This window comes from Momordica charantia, assembly GCF_013281855.1.
Source record: "Momordica charantia cultivar OHB3-1 chromosome 4 unlocalized genomic scaffold, Mcharantia_2.0 BLBB01000004.1, whole genome shotgun sequence".
Classification (NCBI taxonomy): Eukaryota; Viridiplantae; Streptophyta; class Magnoliopsida; order Cucurbitales; family Cucurbitaceae; genus Momordica; species Momordica charantia.
Genome location: NW_028275162.1, coordinates 28,862,947 through 28,875,564, shown reverse-complemented (window position 1 = coordinate 28,875,564; position 12,618 = coordinate 28,862,947). Strand labels below are relative to the sequence as shown.

Sequence of the window (12,618 nt, the reverse complement as noted above, 5' to 3'; positions counted from 1 at the left end):
AAGTTTGCTTAAAGTTAGGCAAATATAGGAAAAGTCAAAACAACAGCTAAACGGAGACGGGAATGAAAAATACTCTACTTATAATCCATGTCCCCTCTATATATATATATATATTTTTTTTTTTAAAAAAAAATCCCAATTAGATTTCTAATTTTACCAAAATGCCAACCCTTTCCTAGTTAACTGCCTCTCATGTTTTTCCTTCCCTCCTATTGGGATCCTATTCTCACACTCTTTCTCTCAATTCTTAGTAAATTTAACCAATTTTAGGCTCTTCATTATAATTTAACCATTTAAATGAAGATCTTACACTGTATTTTTCTTATTTTTAATTTCTTTCTAAAAAAGGGAATAATTCCATGCATGAACTCACAGATAGTTTTGTAAAGAATATTGTTCGAATAAGAAATGAAATGGAAGCCGGGACGAGAACGAATAAGTCATCCTCATCTCTTTGTCCTGCCTTTGATAACACTCCTACAAGCCAACCATAATTAGATTCGTTATAAATCCCAAACCTAATGTTCATCTGTATCAACACTTCTCAAGTCAAGGGTGCCACAAGTAATATTCATGAATTTGCATTGCTAACAAAAAGAATCACTTTAGACACAAAATGATGTGAAGATTAATTGTACATATATTTTTACAAAGTATATCTTTATTGAAAAAAATTGTCTCATTCATCAATACCCTCTTCAAATATCATGAATAAACTAAATAAATAATTTATTGCAAACTTCGAAGTTATTCTCGTACCTCAAGATATCTTTACAATGGTATAATATTGTCCACTTTGAGCATGGTCCTACGCTTGGGAGACCGAACATTTTTTGACCTGGTTGGTAAGCACAATAAAAAAATAGAGAAATAGTACAAATACATATTAGTTACAATTTAGTTGCCAATTTAAGGAAAGCGAGACACACCTCTCACCTCTCATTGAAGTGATTTAGTATTAAGTTCGTCACTTAAAAAAACCAAAGGTAAAATATTGGGTTGGATTAGTTTTGCAACACGTGGCGGAACCCAAGTGGAGAAAGGACCAGAAGAAAGATGTAAGCGGGTGCATAGAAACAGAACTCATAATCCGTTTACAGATTATGCGCCCACATTATCCAAAGAAGAACACGAGAGAGCGAAGAGATACAGCTGCTGTTGCAGAGTTTTGGAAATGGCTCTGCTCAACGCCTCCTTATGTTGTTCCACTTCCAGAATTCCTCCCGCGCCTCACCTTCATCTTCCTCCCTCCATTTCCGCCCACCCTACGCCGCCGGTAACAAACTCCGCCGCTCCATTTCTCCTCTGCTTCTCTCATTTCTACTGAAATCCTATCGTTTTTACGAAAAATTAAGGTTCTAAAGCAGCAATTGGAAGCCTCGCGGAATTTGATACTTTCCGTCGGAGAATCCGCCTCCAAAGCCACCTTCCTCGCTTTGCTTTCCGCCTCTTTGTTCCTCGCGGATCCTGCGCTTGCTTTCAAGGTAAATCTTCCCCTGAAAATCTCCAAACTTATCGGATGATAATATATTTTTCTTCTCTTGATTGTTTTGAGTAAATGTCTGTTGATATGTATATGTGTGTTTGTATGTGCGTGTGTGAAGCTTCTTCAATTTGATCATTGATTGATTTTTGGTGAACGGCTTCAATTTCGAATTAGGGCGGAGGTCCTTACGGTGCCGGGGTCACTAGAGGTCAGGATCTCTCCGGGAAAGATTTCAGTGGGAAGACGTTAATCAAGCAAGATTTCAAAACGGTCTCTCTCCCTCTCCGACCAAATTCACTATTCTTCATGTTGTACTACAATGATATGTATTTGTGACTTTCTTTTTGTGCAGTCTATATTACGGCAAGCTAATTTTAAAGGTGCGAAGTTATTAGGTGCCAGCTTCTTCGATGCTGATTTAACAGGTATATTCGTTACAGTGCTTTAAGTAGGTTTGTGGACTGCAATGTCATGTTGAGGATTTCCTCCTGTGACATGGACAGCGAAATCCGATAAGACTGATTCTGATGTTTCTTTGCCTGATTGTTAGGGGCGGATCTATCAGATGCTGATCTCAGAGGTGCTGACTTTTCCCTGGCCAATGTTACAAAGGTGATTGATGATAATTTATAATGATATGCTTTCTTGTTAACGATTGGTGCTGACTATTCCTGTTAGCAATGTCATACTTAGTTGATCTCAATCTCATTCTTGAATGTCCAATATTTTGATCAAGTCAAGAAAAACATAATAGGAAACTACTTTGCACAACAATTATATGCAAAACTTAACTATTAATCTGTTGGGTATTCGGCATCGTCATCACATCCCTCAGCACATTGATGTAATGTGATAACCTTAAATTGTGTTGATATCCATATATGAATTAAATTTATCCAACCCATCAGCTTAAGCATTTGGGTTGGTCTTTTGTGCTTAAATATTATAAGCTACTGAAATTATAATCTCTGTCCTCGATGGTGTATTATTCTGCTTTGAGCAGGCTAATTTAAGCAATGCCAACCTAGAAGGTGCACTCGCCACGGGAAATACTTCGTTTCGTGGATCAACAATAGAAGGAGCTGGTATGTAAAGCTAACATTTAAGTAGCTTCGAGTATCTCGTTGGGATTCCTCTGCGAAAAATTCATTAATATAGGTTGTTATGGGATCTGTCAATCATATTATTAGCTCTTCATTTTTCTTAAATTTAACATTCTACCCTTCCTAGCTTTAGTCCCAATTCATTTGGCATGTTTCAGTCTCTGCTGATAAACTCATTTTTGTTGGAGATGCACTAAAGCAGAAGTAGAAATATAATAACTGGAAATGACAATTAGCTTACTTCATAACGTTATGAGAAATGATGATAGAGTCGTTTAATGTGACGATGAAATGCTCACGGTTGATTTACCTCATAACATCAGACTTCACAGACGTGCCTCTGAGAGAGGATCAGCGAGAATACCTTTGCAAAGTCGCAGATGGGTAAGGACAATTCTACTATGTTTTAGTTTGACTGAAAAAGATCTGTTCTTAGAAACTTGGGCCTTTATGTTGACAGGGTGAACCCAACAACTGGAAATGCAACCCGGGATACGTTGCTCTGCAATTGAGACTCAAATCATACCTCGGGGTACTGAGGTACAAGAGTCGTACAGATCAATTTAAAAATGTAAAGAAGTTAATAACTATCAATGTCCAATCCAATGAGTTAAATTTTGCAATTCAGCTATTAATATTTCCTTAGCTCATATTATATTTTCTTTCTTATGGCTTGTCGATATCATAAAGCTTAGGAGGTGACAGATTTAAAGCACATTGGACTACTTTGCTACTGAATTCAATATCCAGTTAGCTTTAAGAACAGGGTACTAAGAAAATGAAATTGATTTTAGAAGGTGTAGGAGTTGATATAAAGGAAAGAGCTTAGGAATTACTGAATACTTTGTCGTTGTAGTTATTAGATGGTTGGCCTACAGACATCCTTTATGGAGAACCATATTAGAAACCACTAGGATTTTCCATCATTACCCAGTTGGTAATTTACTTCAACCCACCAATGGCAGCAGCAGAAGTTGCAAAGCTCCACTACAAGCGCACATATTTGGCAATTAGCACATCCTTCTCGACTTTAAACCATTGGCTTAATCTTTCGAAACTTTTCAGTGTTTAGTCCACTCCAAACACTATAGTTTTGACTTGAGACCAGAAACAATGATGTTCTTAACAACTTTAATAATGCAGCTAATTGTCTTGTCTTACTGTCTCACTCACTTAGCAGAAAAGTTTACACCCCAGAATAAAAAGAATCTGGTCCTGCTAAATATACATAAATCTTTCTATCTGTGAGTATTATAACTGTGATATTTACAAGACGGGCAATCAGCCATCATTATTCTCGGGCCTAAAACTCAATTCAAACTAGGAAAAAATTCTTACAAAATTTAGAATCTATATGGTAATTGTTTCCCTCTTCCTGCACTTTCTAATCCTGATCCAAATACTGTCATCGCTTCCTCGATCCATAATCTCACAACACTGTCTTTGTGGTGCCTGTACATTCAATCAAACTAAAAACGTCAACAAGAAGTAGAAACGAGACGATGTATAACCGAACTTGTTATGGAAAGGAAGAGAAATGACCTTCTTCCAAAGCTCAGCGTCCATCTTCATTGAGGAGACAGTAACTTCTTTAACTGCCATTACATGAGCGTAATCAGCTGTCTCACATACTTTCTCTTCCTTGGCTACAAACCTCTCGTATCGGGTTTGAGTACCCCTTGTCTGCACCTCCTGAACACGATTCAGAAAATAAACAACAGGTCGCCTGCACGGGTCAGAACTCACGGCTCGTGTATTGAAGGTGAAAGGCCCATTGCTCCAGCTCCTCCACGTCTTGAACGTCCGTAATGGAGTCTGCAAGTCCTTGGCTGTCTCCAGGAAAGAGCTTATCTGAACAGTGTAGCCCCATGCGATGGAGATGGACCATTTTTTCCGTCTATCGTAGCAGAAACTTTGCTGAAGAATTCGATTCGGGTCAATTTGGTATGCTCGCATAAGTGACGTCAATGAATCAATCCTAGTTCGGTTAGGAAACAAAGGCTCCACATGGTCAAGGTGATGGAGCGATACAAGTGGCGCCAATGGATGCGCAGCCAAAATCCCATATGGGTTACCTCTAACATCAAACTGCACAAATTTGAAAGGAAACAAGCACATCAGAAAACAAAACCATCAACAAAATAAGTAGTCTAAATCCTATCTCTTCATGTTGATTCTATTAAAAGATAAATTCAATACATAAGACTCTTATAAAATGCACCATATTTAAGGTTTAATAGTATAAGTTTGACCCGCAAAATAGTAACTTTAACCAAGTGAAGGCCCAGAAAATGAAGAAGGACAAGTCCTTGAAAGTAATTTCAATTTTCAATGTCCTTCTCTAAACCTAACCCTACGGATACAATATGGGGAAAATGATCCAACTGTAAGTACTCCTTTAAACTTATTGCCACATATTACTAGTGAACTTCACATAGTAAATTTTAAAAATGTTACGGGACAAGTACTTATTCAATAGGTCAAAGTTATAATCTAAAATAGCTCCCTCTAGACTCAATCGGATATAAATCTAAGCAATTTCTTGTTTTTCATTCTTAAGAAAAAAATTTAAAATATATTTTTTTCCCAATCAGTCTTTTTTGATTCTATCATTTTTATTTTAAGCATTGCATAGCGAAAATAAAATAAATATGACATCTGACTCCCTTGTTCCTTTTCCCATTTTCCACGTCGACGTAGGAAGGGGGTTTCATCGGTCACCTAACGATCAAGCACTCATTACACGTGTCAGAAAAATAATAGAACGCAGTATTTACGTTCCAATAACCACTGACAGTCCGCCACCTGTGTCATTATTAAAACGGAAAAGGAAAAAGGAAAAATAGTTACCTGGTGAAAGCCACGGTGTATGGTGAGTGGAACCCCGAATTCGGCGACACATGCCCACACCCTCTGATCAGAGCCGTAGAAATTAGCGTAGCGTTGAAGACAGCCGTCCATGGCGTTGACCAGTCGCGCCGCGAGTGGGTAACTGATCGCAAATCCTCCGCCGCCGAAGGCCATCTCGTAGGTGTGAACCTGGTCCTGCTCCACGCTCTCGGAGTTGGCGCCAATGTAGTACATCTCATTGTGATCGTATTTCCCCAACACCGAAACCAAGTTGTGAGTAAAAAATACCGTATCGTCGTCTCCCATCACGAACCATCTCACGTTTTCCAGTCCCAATTTGTAACTCTCCACTACTATTCTCGCGATTCGAACCGCCGCCGCCGCCCCACACGAGTACCCCGCCCCCCGGCACCTCTCCGACACCCGATACGGGACCCGATTCCCCGGCCGGAGTTGGTTTTCTGTGGGTTCTTCGTCCAGCCAGACGAACCCACGTGTCCGGTTCGGGTCCCACCAGAGATGCGTGTACAGGCTGCGATCCCGCCACGTGCGAACCGACGCGCCGATTCCGAACACGACGTGCGAGATGCTGGTGGCGGGGGTGGATTTGTGGTCCGGCTCGGAGACGACGAGTCGGGCGCGGTCCGGGAGAACGAACCGGCGGGAGCGGGTGGTGAAAGCGGAGTGGAGGGCGAGTGACATAGACGCAACGAGGCAGAGGAGGAGGCCAGCCCGAGCGAAGAGAACGAAGAAATCAGACACTTTCTCGAGGAAGACGAAGCATTTTTTGAGAGTCATGTTTCGGTTTTCTACTTGCATGATGAAATGGGAAAACTAAATTGGTATGGTATGGGGTTTAATTTGTTGGTACAGAGAAGAAGGAAAATTCAGAGAAGAGAGACAAAGTTTTGAGGAAGAAAATTAAAAGGGAAAAGACGGGAAAGTGGTCACTTTTTTTTTTACCTGTTGTGTGATTTCGAATGGTGAGTATGCGGGTGGAGATTCCTGCTGTGCTTTACAAAGATAAAGAATGCCATTCTTTAACTGCCAAATGGGATTTCCACTCCTGAGTTGTGCCACCTACAAATTCTCTGTTTTCTGGGCTTCAATTAAATGAAACATATCTCAAAATCTAAATTGATCTTATGATTTTAACTTTTTAATTTTGAATAACCCCATCATGGATTTTTTCTATAAAGAAAAGGTGGAATTCTAAACAATTGAAGTAACCGTCTTAATCAATGAATGTTGGAATATAAAGGCTGAATATTATAAACTTAAAATATAACTCAAAATTTGTGATGGATACTCCTTTAAATGTACAAAGCAAACAGTGAACCATTGTTGTTTAATTTTTGAAGGAACTGTGGGTGATTTTTTTTTTTTCTCTTCTTTTCTTTCAACGGCGTTTGGGTAACTTTTGAGTTTGAATGGTGTTGTTTGCAATTAAATTAGTGAATAGTTAGAGATGAAATGTATGGTGAAATGTACGTACCCTTGGAGTTGGACATGAAATGTAAGAACATTAATTTAAGGGCCCTTATGGTAATTTGATTTGTATGGGTAGGGCCCACCTTGAGTCAGAGCTTTTATGGCGGTTGTATACGTGCATAAAGGACATGAAATTCGCAAAAGTTAACCCTTTTCTCTTAAAGAGTGCGCCACAATGAGTCTTTTCGTAATTTCCTCAATTTCTACCCCTAAACTCTTCAATCATTAGTACCATACAATATACAATAATTTTTCTACATATTTATATAATAAGGATTGGAACCTTCCGATGATTTTTGATGTTGTCAAATAGTTCGACAATCAAATTAATGATAGTACATAATCAAATTAATCTAGTAACATCCTTAAAGTCTAACAATCCATTTAATTTTTACAATTCAATGAATTTATCATTCTAATTGGATTTCTAGAATCTAATGATTTATACAAGTTGGAGTCATCCTATTTTGATTTGGTAATAATAAATACATTAAATTAGATTTTTTTTTATTCAAATCCAATTAGATCTTATATATAGATATGTGTTACAAATTTTACTTTCTATTTTAACCAAACAAAAAAAAATTAAAAAACTTAATTAAACAAAACTCGTTACTTATAAAAATAAAATTCTGTTTAAAATTAAGTTGGATTAATGTAAAAATTAATAATACTAAAAACTCTAAATAATCTTATTTAGACTTAAATCTTGCGAAATTCATACTAGATACATGTATTATAATTTAATAGACACGTGTGAATATTTGTTTTCAAAGATTATTGTAGCAAAAATGTATCAAAAGATTAAAATTATCATTGTTGAGTGTAAAATCGAGCAGGACACGCATCAACGGCTACAAGGCGCGGGACTACATATGGTTACCTGTCGTACACTGCAGCGGCAAAGGAACACGCCTCCTCTCTTGCTGTACGGGAAACACGCCAAGCACTGCGATCAGACAGCTGCAAACGATAGGTTTCAAGTATGTAGGTAGATGCGCCACCTGCTAATTGTCGGGGGGCGTAACTCCTTGTCAGGTACTGTATGACACTGCGCATCTCTGTCATCCCAACTGTCGTCCTTTCTGGTCGGCCATCCAAACCTATAAAATGAAGGAACCCTCATGTTTGTGTGGTAAGTGAAAACTTTGTCACTAAAACCCTAAATGTTTTTGAATTCTAATTCCTAACTTAAGCGTCGGAGTGTAATAGGCGGGGTCACCGACGTCGAGTTTTCGATTGCAGACTCATTTGATCATTGACGAAGCTACTTGTCTGAGGGACGCGTGGCCTCTCCAAAATTCGGCGTCAACAATCCTACTTTTAAATTTTAAAATTAAAATAAGATGTAATTTGATGAAATTAAAATTTGATAATAAAGAATTAACAAAAACTTTTTTTCTTTTCTTTTCTTTTTTCTCTTTTTTGTTTCTTTCAAGCATCCATCAACATTATTAAAATTGGGTTAATATTTTCAAAACTTGTCATATCAATTCTTATTTTCATACGTAGCGTTGAGCGGCGAGCGTTGATGAAACGTAACACTTGTACTACTCTAACCCTGCCTACACGCTACACCTACCCTATCGTTGATTCGTTCTTACAATTTTTATGTAGGCCAACACAATAGTGATGCAACCAATTGCCAACGGCCACGTGTTCCATAAATTTCCTTACGTCATAAATAATAAAACCGACTACTTTATTATCAAAAAGAGAAAAAAAAACCGACTACTCCTTTTTTCTTTTTTCAAAATAACGCCTGTTTGCTTCTGACGCTGATTTAAATCATTCCCAAATAATTTCTGATCCGGAAACTTCTGTTGACGTCAAGCTTGGGTTTGGGCTTTTAAATAATCTCCCAAATTTCTACCATCCCAAGCCCACTATTCCAACCACAATTCTTATTTAATTTTACAGGATTGAATATTAGACCCATCAAATTACACACTTTCTTGACAAAATTTAAAGAATGCTTTTATTCGAGTATAATTGAACTGATTAAAGTATTATATATCTGTCAAAAATATTAAAATTTAAAGTTCTCATTCTAATATTATTAAACCAAAAAAACAAAAACAAAAATTCACCTATATAATTACTCTAAGCTAAATTAGTTAAAAAAATAAAAATATATGTTATTGGTATAGATATTACTTACAGTTTTTTTTCAAGTTTTCTTTATTTATACAATATCGTTTTCCTCACAATCCATCACATTTGATGAGGTGTCAGTTTATTGGATAAATTAAAGCCACACTTTTTTTTTTTTTTTGCATCAATGACCACATTATGACCTATTTTAAGGCCTTCCATATTGTTCTTTATCATACTAATTCAAGTGTATGATTTTAAATAATGTATCAAGAGCTTTCTTTGCTGTTAATATTTTGACATGATTAATTATAATAGACCGCAAGAACATAGTTAGATAGTCTTGAAATTGTCGGATACATCTGAATAATAAAATTTAATTTAAAGAATCTTGAATTTTGAAGGATGCAATAATTGATGTACTTAATTACCATTTCAACTCTTCGTCGCGGTGAGTGAATTTAAAAAGAAAATATATCTTTGCAAAGTTAGCTAACTAATGATTAACAAATTATTATGAAACAAAAAAAGAAAGAAAAAAAATGTGGACAATTTATTAAGTTAAAACGTACCTTCTTTGCATAAAAGTGTTTAGGTGGGTGAATCATTTAAAATAAAAGAAATATATTTTCCTGTTTAAATAAATTTAATAGTTTATCATACAAAAGTATTGTATTTAAAAATATGCTCGATTAAAATCCTACTTTCATCGATTTCTAACCAAATATAGCTTTGATTGTAATAAGGGCGAAAACTTGAAGAGAATGAAATAAAGATTAATAAAAGAAAAATATAAAATATTGGTGGGCGTGATTAGTTTCGTCCGACTGCTTGAGAATGTGCCACGTGAGCGAGGAGAATCTGGGGTGGGGCCCACGGATGAGTGTTTGGTTTTCAAGAAGGGGTAAAAGTGGGGTGGTAGTATGATGCCACGTATAAGATTCTATCGAACTGCTAAAAAAGAAACGGCAAAACGAATATTATAAATAGTAAAAGAGAGAGAAAGTGGGAGGCGGTCGCCTAGGCGTGTCATAACTTGACGCCGTATTGTGCCACGTACACCCCCCTCGGAAAATAAATTCTTATTTTTTACTTTCAAGCCAAATAATAAATAATAATATTTTTTACAAAAGTAGTATAAATTGAAGGTTCAATTCGATGACGAAGCAAAGTCTAACATAATCTCAATGAACATGAAATTGAGATGGCAATTTATCTAATGATCGATTTGATTTGATATACTTATATAGTTATGACTCGATTTGATATATTATTGATATATTTGATTATAATAATTATATAATACCATATATTTGATAAGAATAAAATGTTTGAATATCAATAATATATTTGAGATATATTTTTATTGCGTTCAGTTATTTTTTCATCCTAATTAAATGGTGTTGTCTAAAAATTTTAGATTGAGATTAAATATTTATCTTTTTATAAAATTTAAATGCCTATATTTATACTACTGAAGAAATTAATTACACTGACATGCTCATTTTGATATATACTTAAAAATTTAGAAGGATTATTAAATCATAATAACTAAGATCCGATTCATAATCATTTTGCATTTTACTTTTTTTTTCCTAAAAATTAAATTAACATTACTCTAATCTTTGTGTTAGTTTTTTTATAATTTTGATAAACATTTTCATACTTTAAGTTAATTTTTTATTTTTAATTTTAAAAGTAATTTTCAAAAATAGTTTCTGTTTTTTAAAAATTTAGTTAGTAAAAAAGATTAAATTTCAAATATTCTATCATAATTACAGAATTAAAAAATTGTTGGTATATATTTGTGGAAATATTTGAACAGGTATTTAGAAATGATTTTTATTCGATAATTAATTAGAGAAAGTGTGTAAAAGGTTGAGATGTTATATAGTGGGTGATTAAATATTTATAGGGGAAAAAGGGGAGATGAATGTAGAGATTTTGCAGCAGCTTTTAAATCCCATTGGACATGGCCGATATTTGGTTTGTTGGAGATGGCGAGTCCTCCCCTGCCCCTGCCCCTCCCCCTAAATCTGGACCTTGAAATTCTAGGCGCCGCCGAATGGACTATCTTCACCTCGCCGGCCGGAAACGCCGTGGAGTCCACGACGTCTTCCCCGGCCGCCACTGCCAAAACGCCGACGACGACGAAAACAACAACTATGTGGTGAAAGTTAAATATGGGGTCACTTCTGTTTGCGGGATAAGAAGAGACATGGAGGACGCGGTTTCGGTTCATCCCTTCTTCGCCGCTCTCAAAACTGATCACCCCCTTCACTTTTTTGGAGTCTTCGACGGCCACGGCTGCTCTCACGTAACAACGATTACAAATTACAAATTACAAATTACCCACCTCTTCAAAATTCAAAATTTGATTTTGGGTTTTTGTTTGTTTTGGGTAGGTGTCGATGAGCTGCGAGAATCGGATGCACGAAATTGTGAAGGAAGAGATGATTGAGAATGAATTGGGAGGAGAAACGGTGGCGGATCAGGAGGAGTGGAAGAGATTGATGCAACGAAGCTTCGCAAGAATGGATGAGGAAGTGAGGGAGTACCGTCGTGATACTGATTCTGATGATGCCAACCAAACGACCTCTTGTAGGTGCCAACTTCATACTCTTCATCAATACGACACCGTTGGATCCACCGCTCTTGTTGCCGTCCTCACCCCCCACAACTTCATCATTTCCAATTGCGGCGATTCACGCGCCGTCCTCTGCCGCAAAAAGCTCGCCATTCCCCTCTCCAACGACCACAAGGTAGGTGGTCGTCAATTCAAAAGCTTAAGCTGTTGGATAAATTTAATTCAGATTTTATTAAATTTTTTTAAAGCGTTTATTAATTTTGTTGGAGTATAGCCGGATCGGCCAGACGAATTGGTGCGTATTGAATCGAGCGGCGGGCGAGTGATAAACTGGGATGGCCCGAGAGTGCTGGGGGTTTTGGCGACCTCGAGAGCCATCGGAGACGGCAATTTGAAGCCGTACGTGATATCGGAGCCGGAGGTGGTGGTAATGGATCGGACGGCGGAGGATGAGTTTGTGGTACTAGCCACGGATGGGCTGTGGGACGTGGTGTCCAATGACACGGCATGCGAGGCTGTTCGCACGTGCATGAGGGCGCAGAGGGACCGCCCCACGTCCTCGCTTGCGCCGTCGCAGTCGTCGCCGAGGGGCATGGGCTGCAGCTGCGACAAAACTTGCTCCGATGCCTCCATTGTTCTCACCAAGTTGGCCATGGCCAGACACAGTTCAGACAACATTAGCGTAGTAGTCATAGATTTGAGAAGAGACAGAATTGAAGCATCCAAAACTTGATTCCGAACACACCCATGTAGGGGAAAAAATTTTAATTTTTGTTTAACAATTAGCTAGGGTTCAATGTTAAGGATTATGGAAATTAGGGGATGAAGAGGGAAGGGTATATATAGCTTAAGTGTATTCTGAGGTTTGATAATGCGGAGATCATATATTGGTAAATTTAATTAATGTGTGCTTAATCGTAGCTTAGATATTGTGGTTTTAGAAATTAATTGTGCAACTTTTTTAACCATTATTTTTCAATATCATGGGATTTTTGTTTTCGTGTTTA

General features: G+C 37.2%; 3 protein-coding genes across 4 annotated transcripts; 2 read left to right on the top strand and 1 right to left on the bottom strand.

Annotated features, from left to right (window-relative positions):
- The first annotated feature begins 1,099 nt into the window (after positions 1–1,099).
- On the top strand, positions 1,100–3,239 carry LOC111006104 (Tetratricopeptide repeat (TPR)-like superfamily protein). Of its 2 annotated transcripts, none has more exons than XM_022277854.2 (8): positions 1,100–1,276; positions 1,356–1,484; positions 1,661–1,756; positions 1,839–1,911; positions 2,052–2,098; positions 2,490–2,571; positions 2,913–2,973; positions 3,050–3,239. In XM_022277854.2, exons 1-8 carry the CDS (start codon positions 1,175–1,177, stop codon positions 3,099–3,101), a joined length of 642 nt encoding a protein of 213 aa, XP_022133546.1. In that variant the 5' UTR covers positions 1,100–1,174; the 3' UTR covers positions 3,102–3,239. The 2 variants fall into 2 exon arrangements, with proteins under 2 accessions (XP_022133546.1, XP_022133545.1); XM_022277853.2 differs by having other exon boundaries at positions 1,104–1,276; positions 2,037–2,098.
- A 488-nt stretch (positions 3,240–3,727) lies between these two features.
- Positions 3,728–6,583, bottom strand: LOC111006016 (uncharacterized). The gene is made up of 3 exons (XM_022277751.2): positions 5,440–6,583; positions 4,132–4,677; positions 3,728–4,041 (listed from the first exon to the last, which is right to left on the bottom strand). The coding sequence occupies exons 1-3, from the start codon at positions 6,256–6,258 to the stop codon at positions 3,940–3,942; spliced, it is 1,467 nt and encodes a 488-aa protein (XP_022133443.1). The 5' UTR covers positions 6,259–6,583; the 3' UTR covers positions 3,728–3,939.
- Positions 6,584–10,919: 4,336 nt separating this feature from the next.
- On the top strand, positions 10,920–12,618 carry LOC111006141 (protein phosphatase 2C 3-like). Its single transcript, XM_022277909.2, has 3 exons — positions 10,920–11,341; positions 11,430–11,786; positions 11,886–12,618. Exons 1-3 carry the CDS (start codon positions 11,090–11,092, stop codon positions 12,342–12,344), a joined length of 1,068 nt encoding a protein of 355 aa, XP_022133601.1. The 5' UTR covers positions 10,920–11,089; the 3' UTR covers positions 12,345–12,618.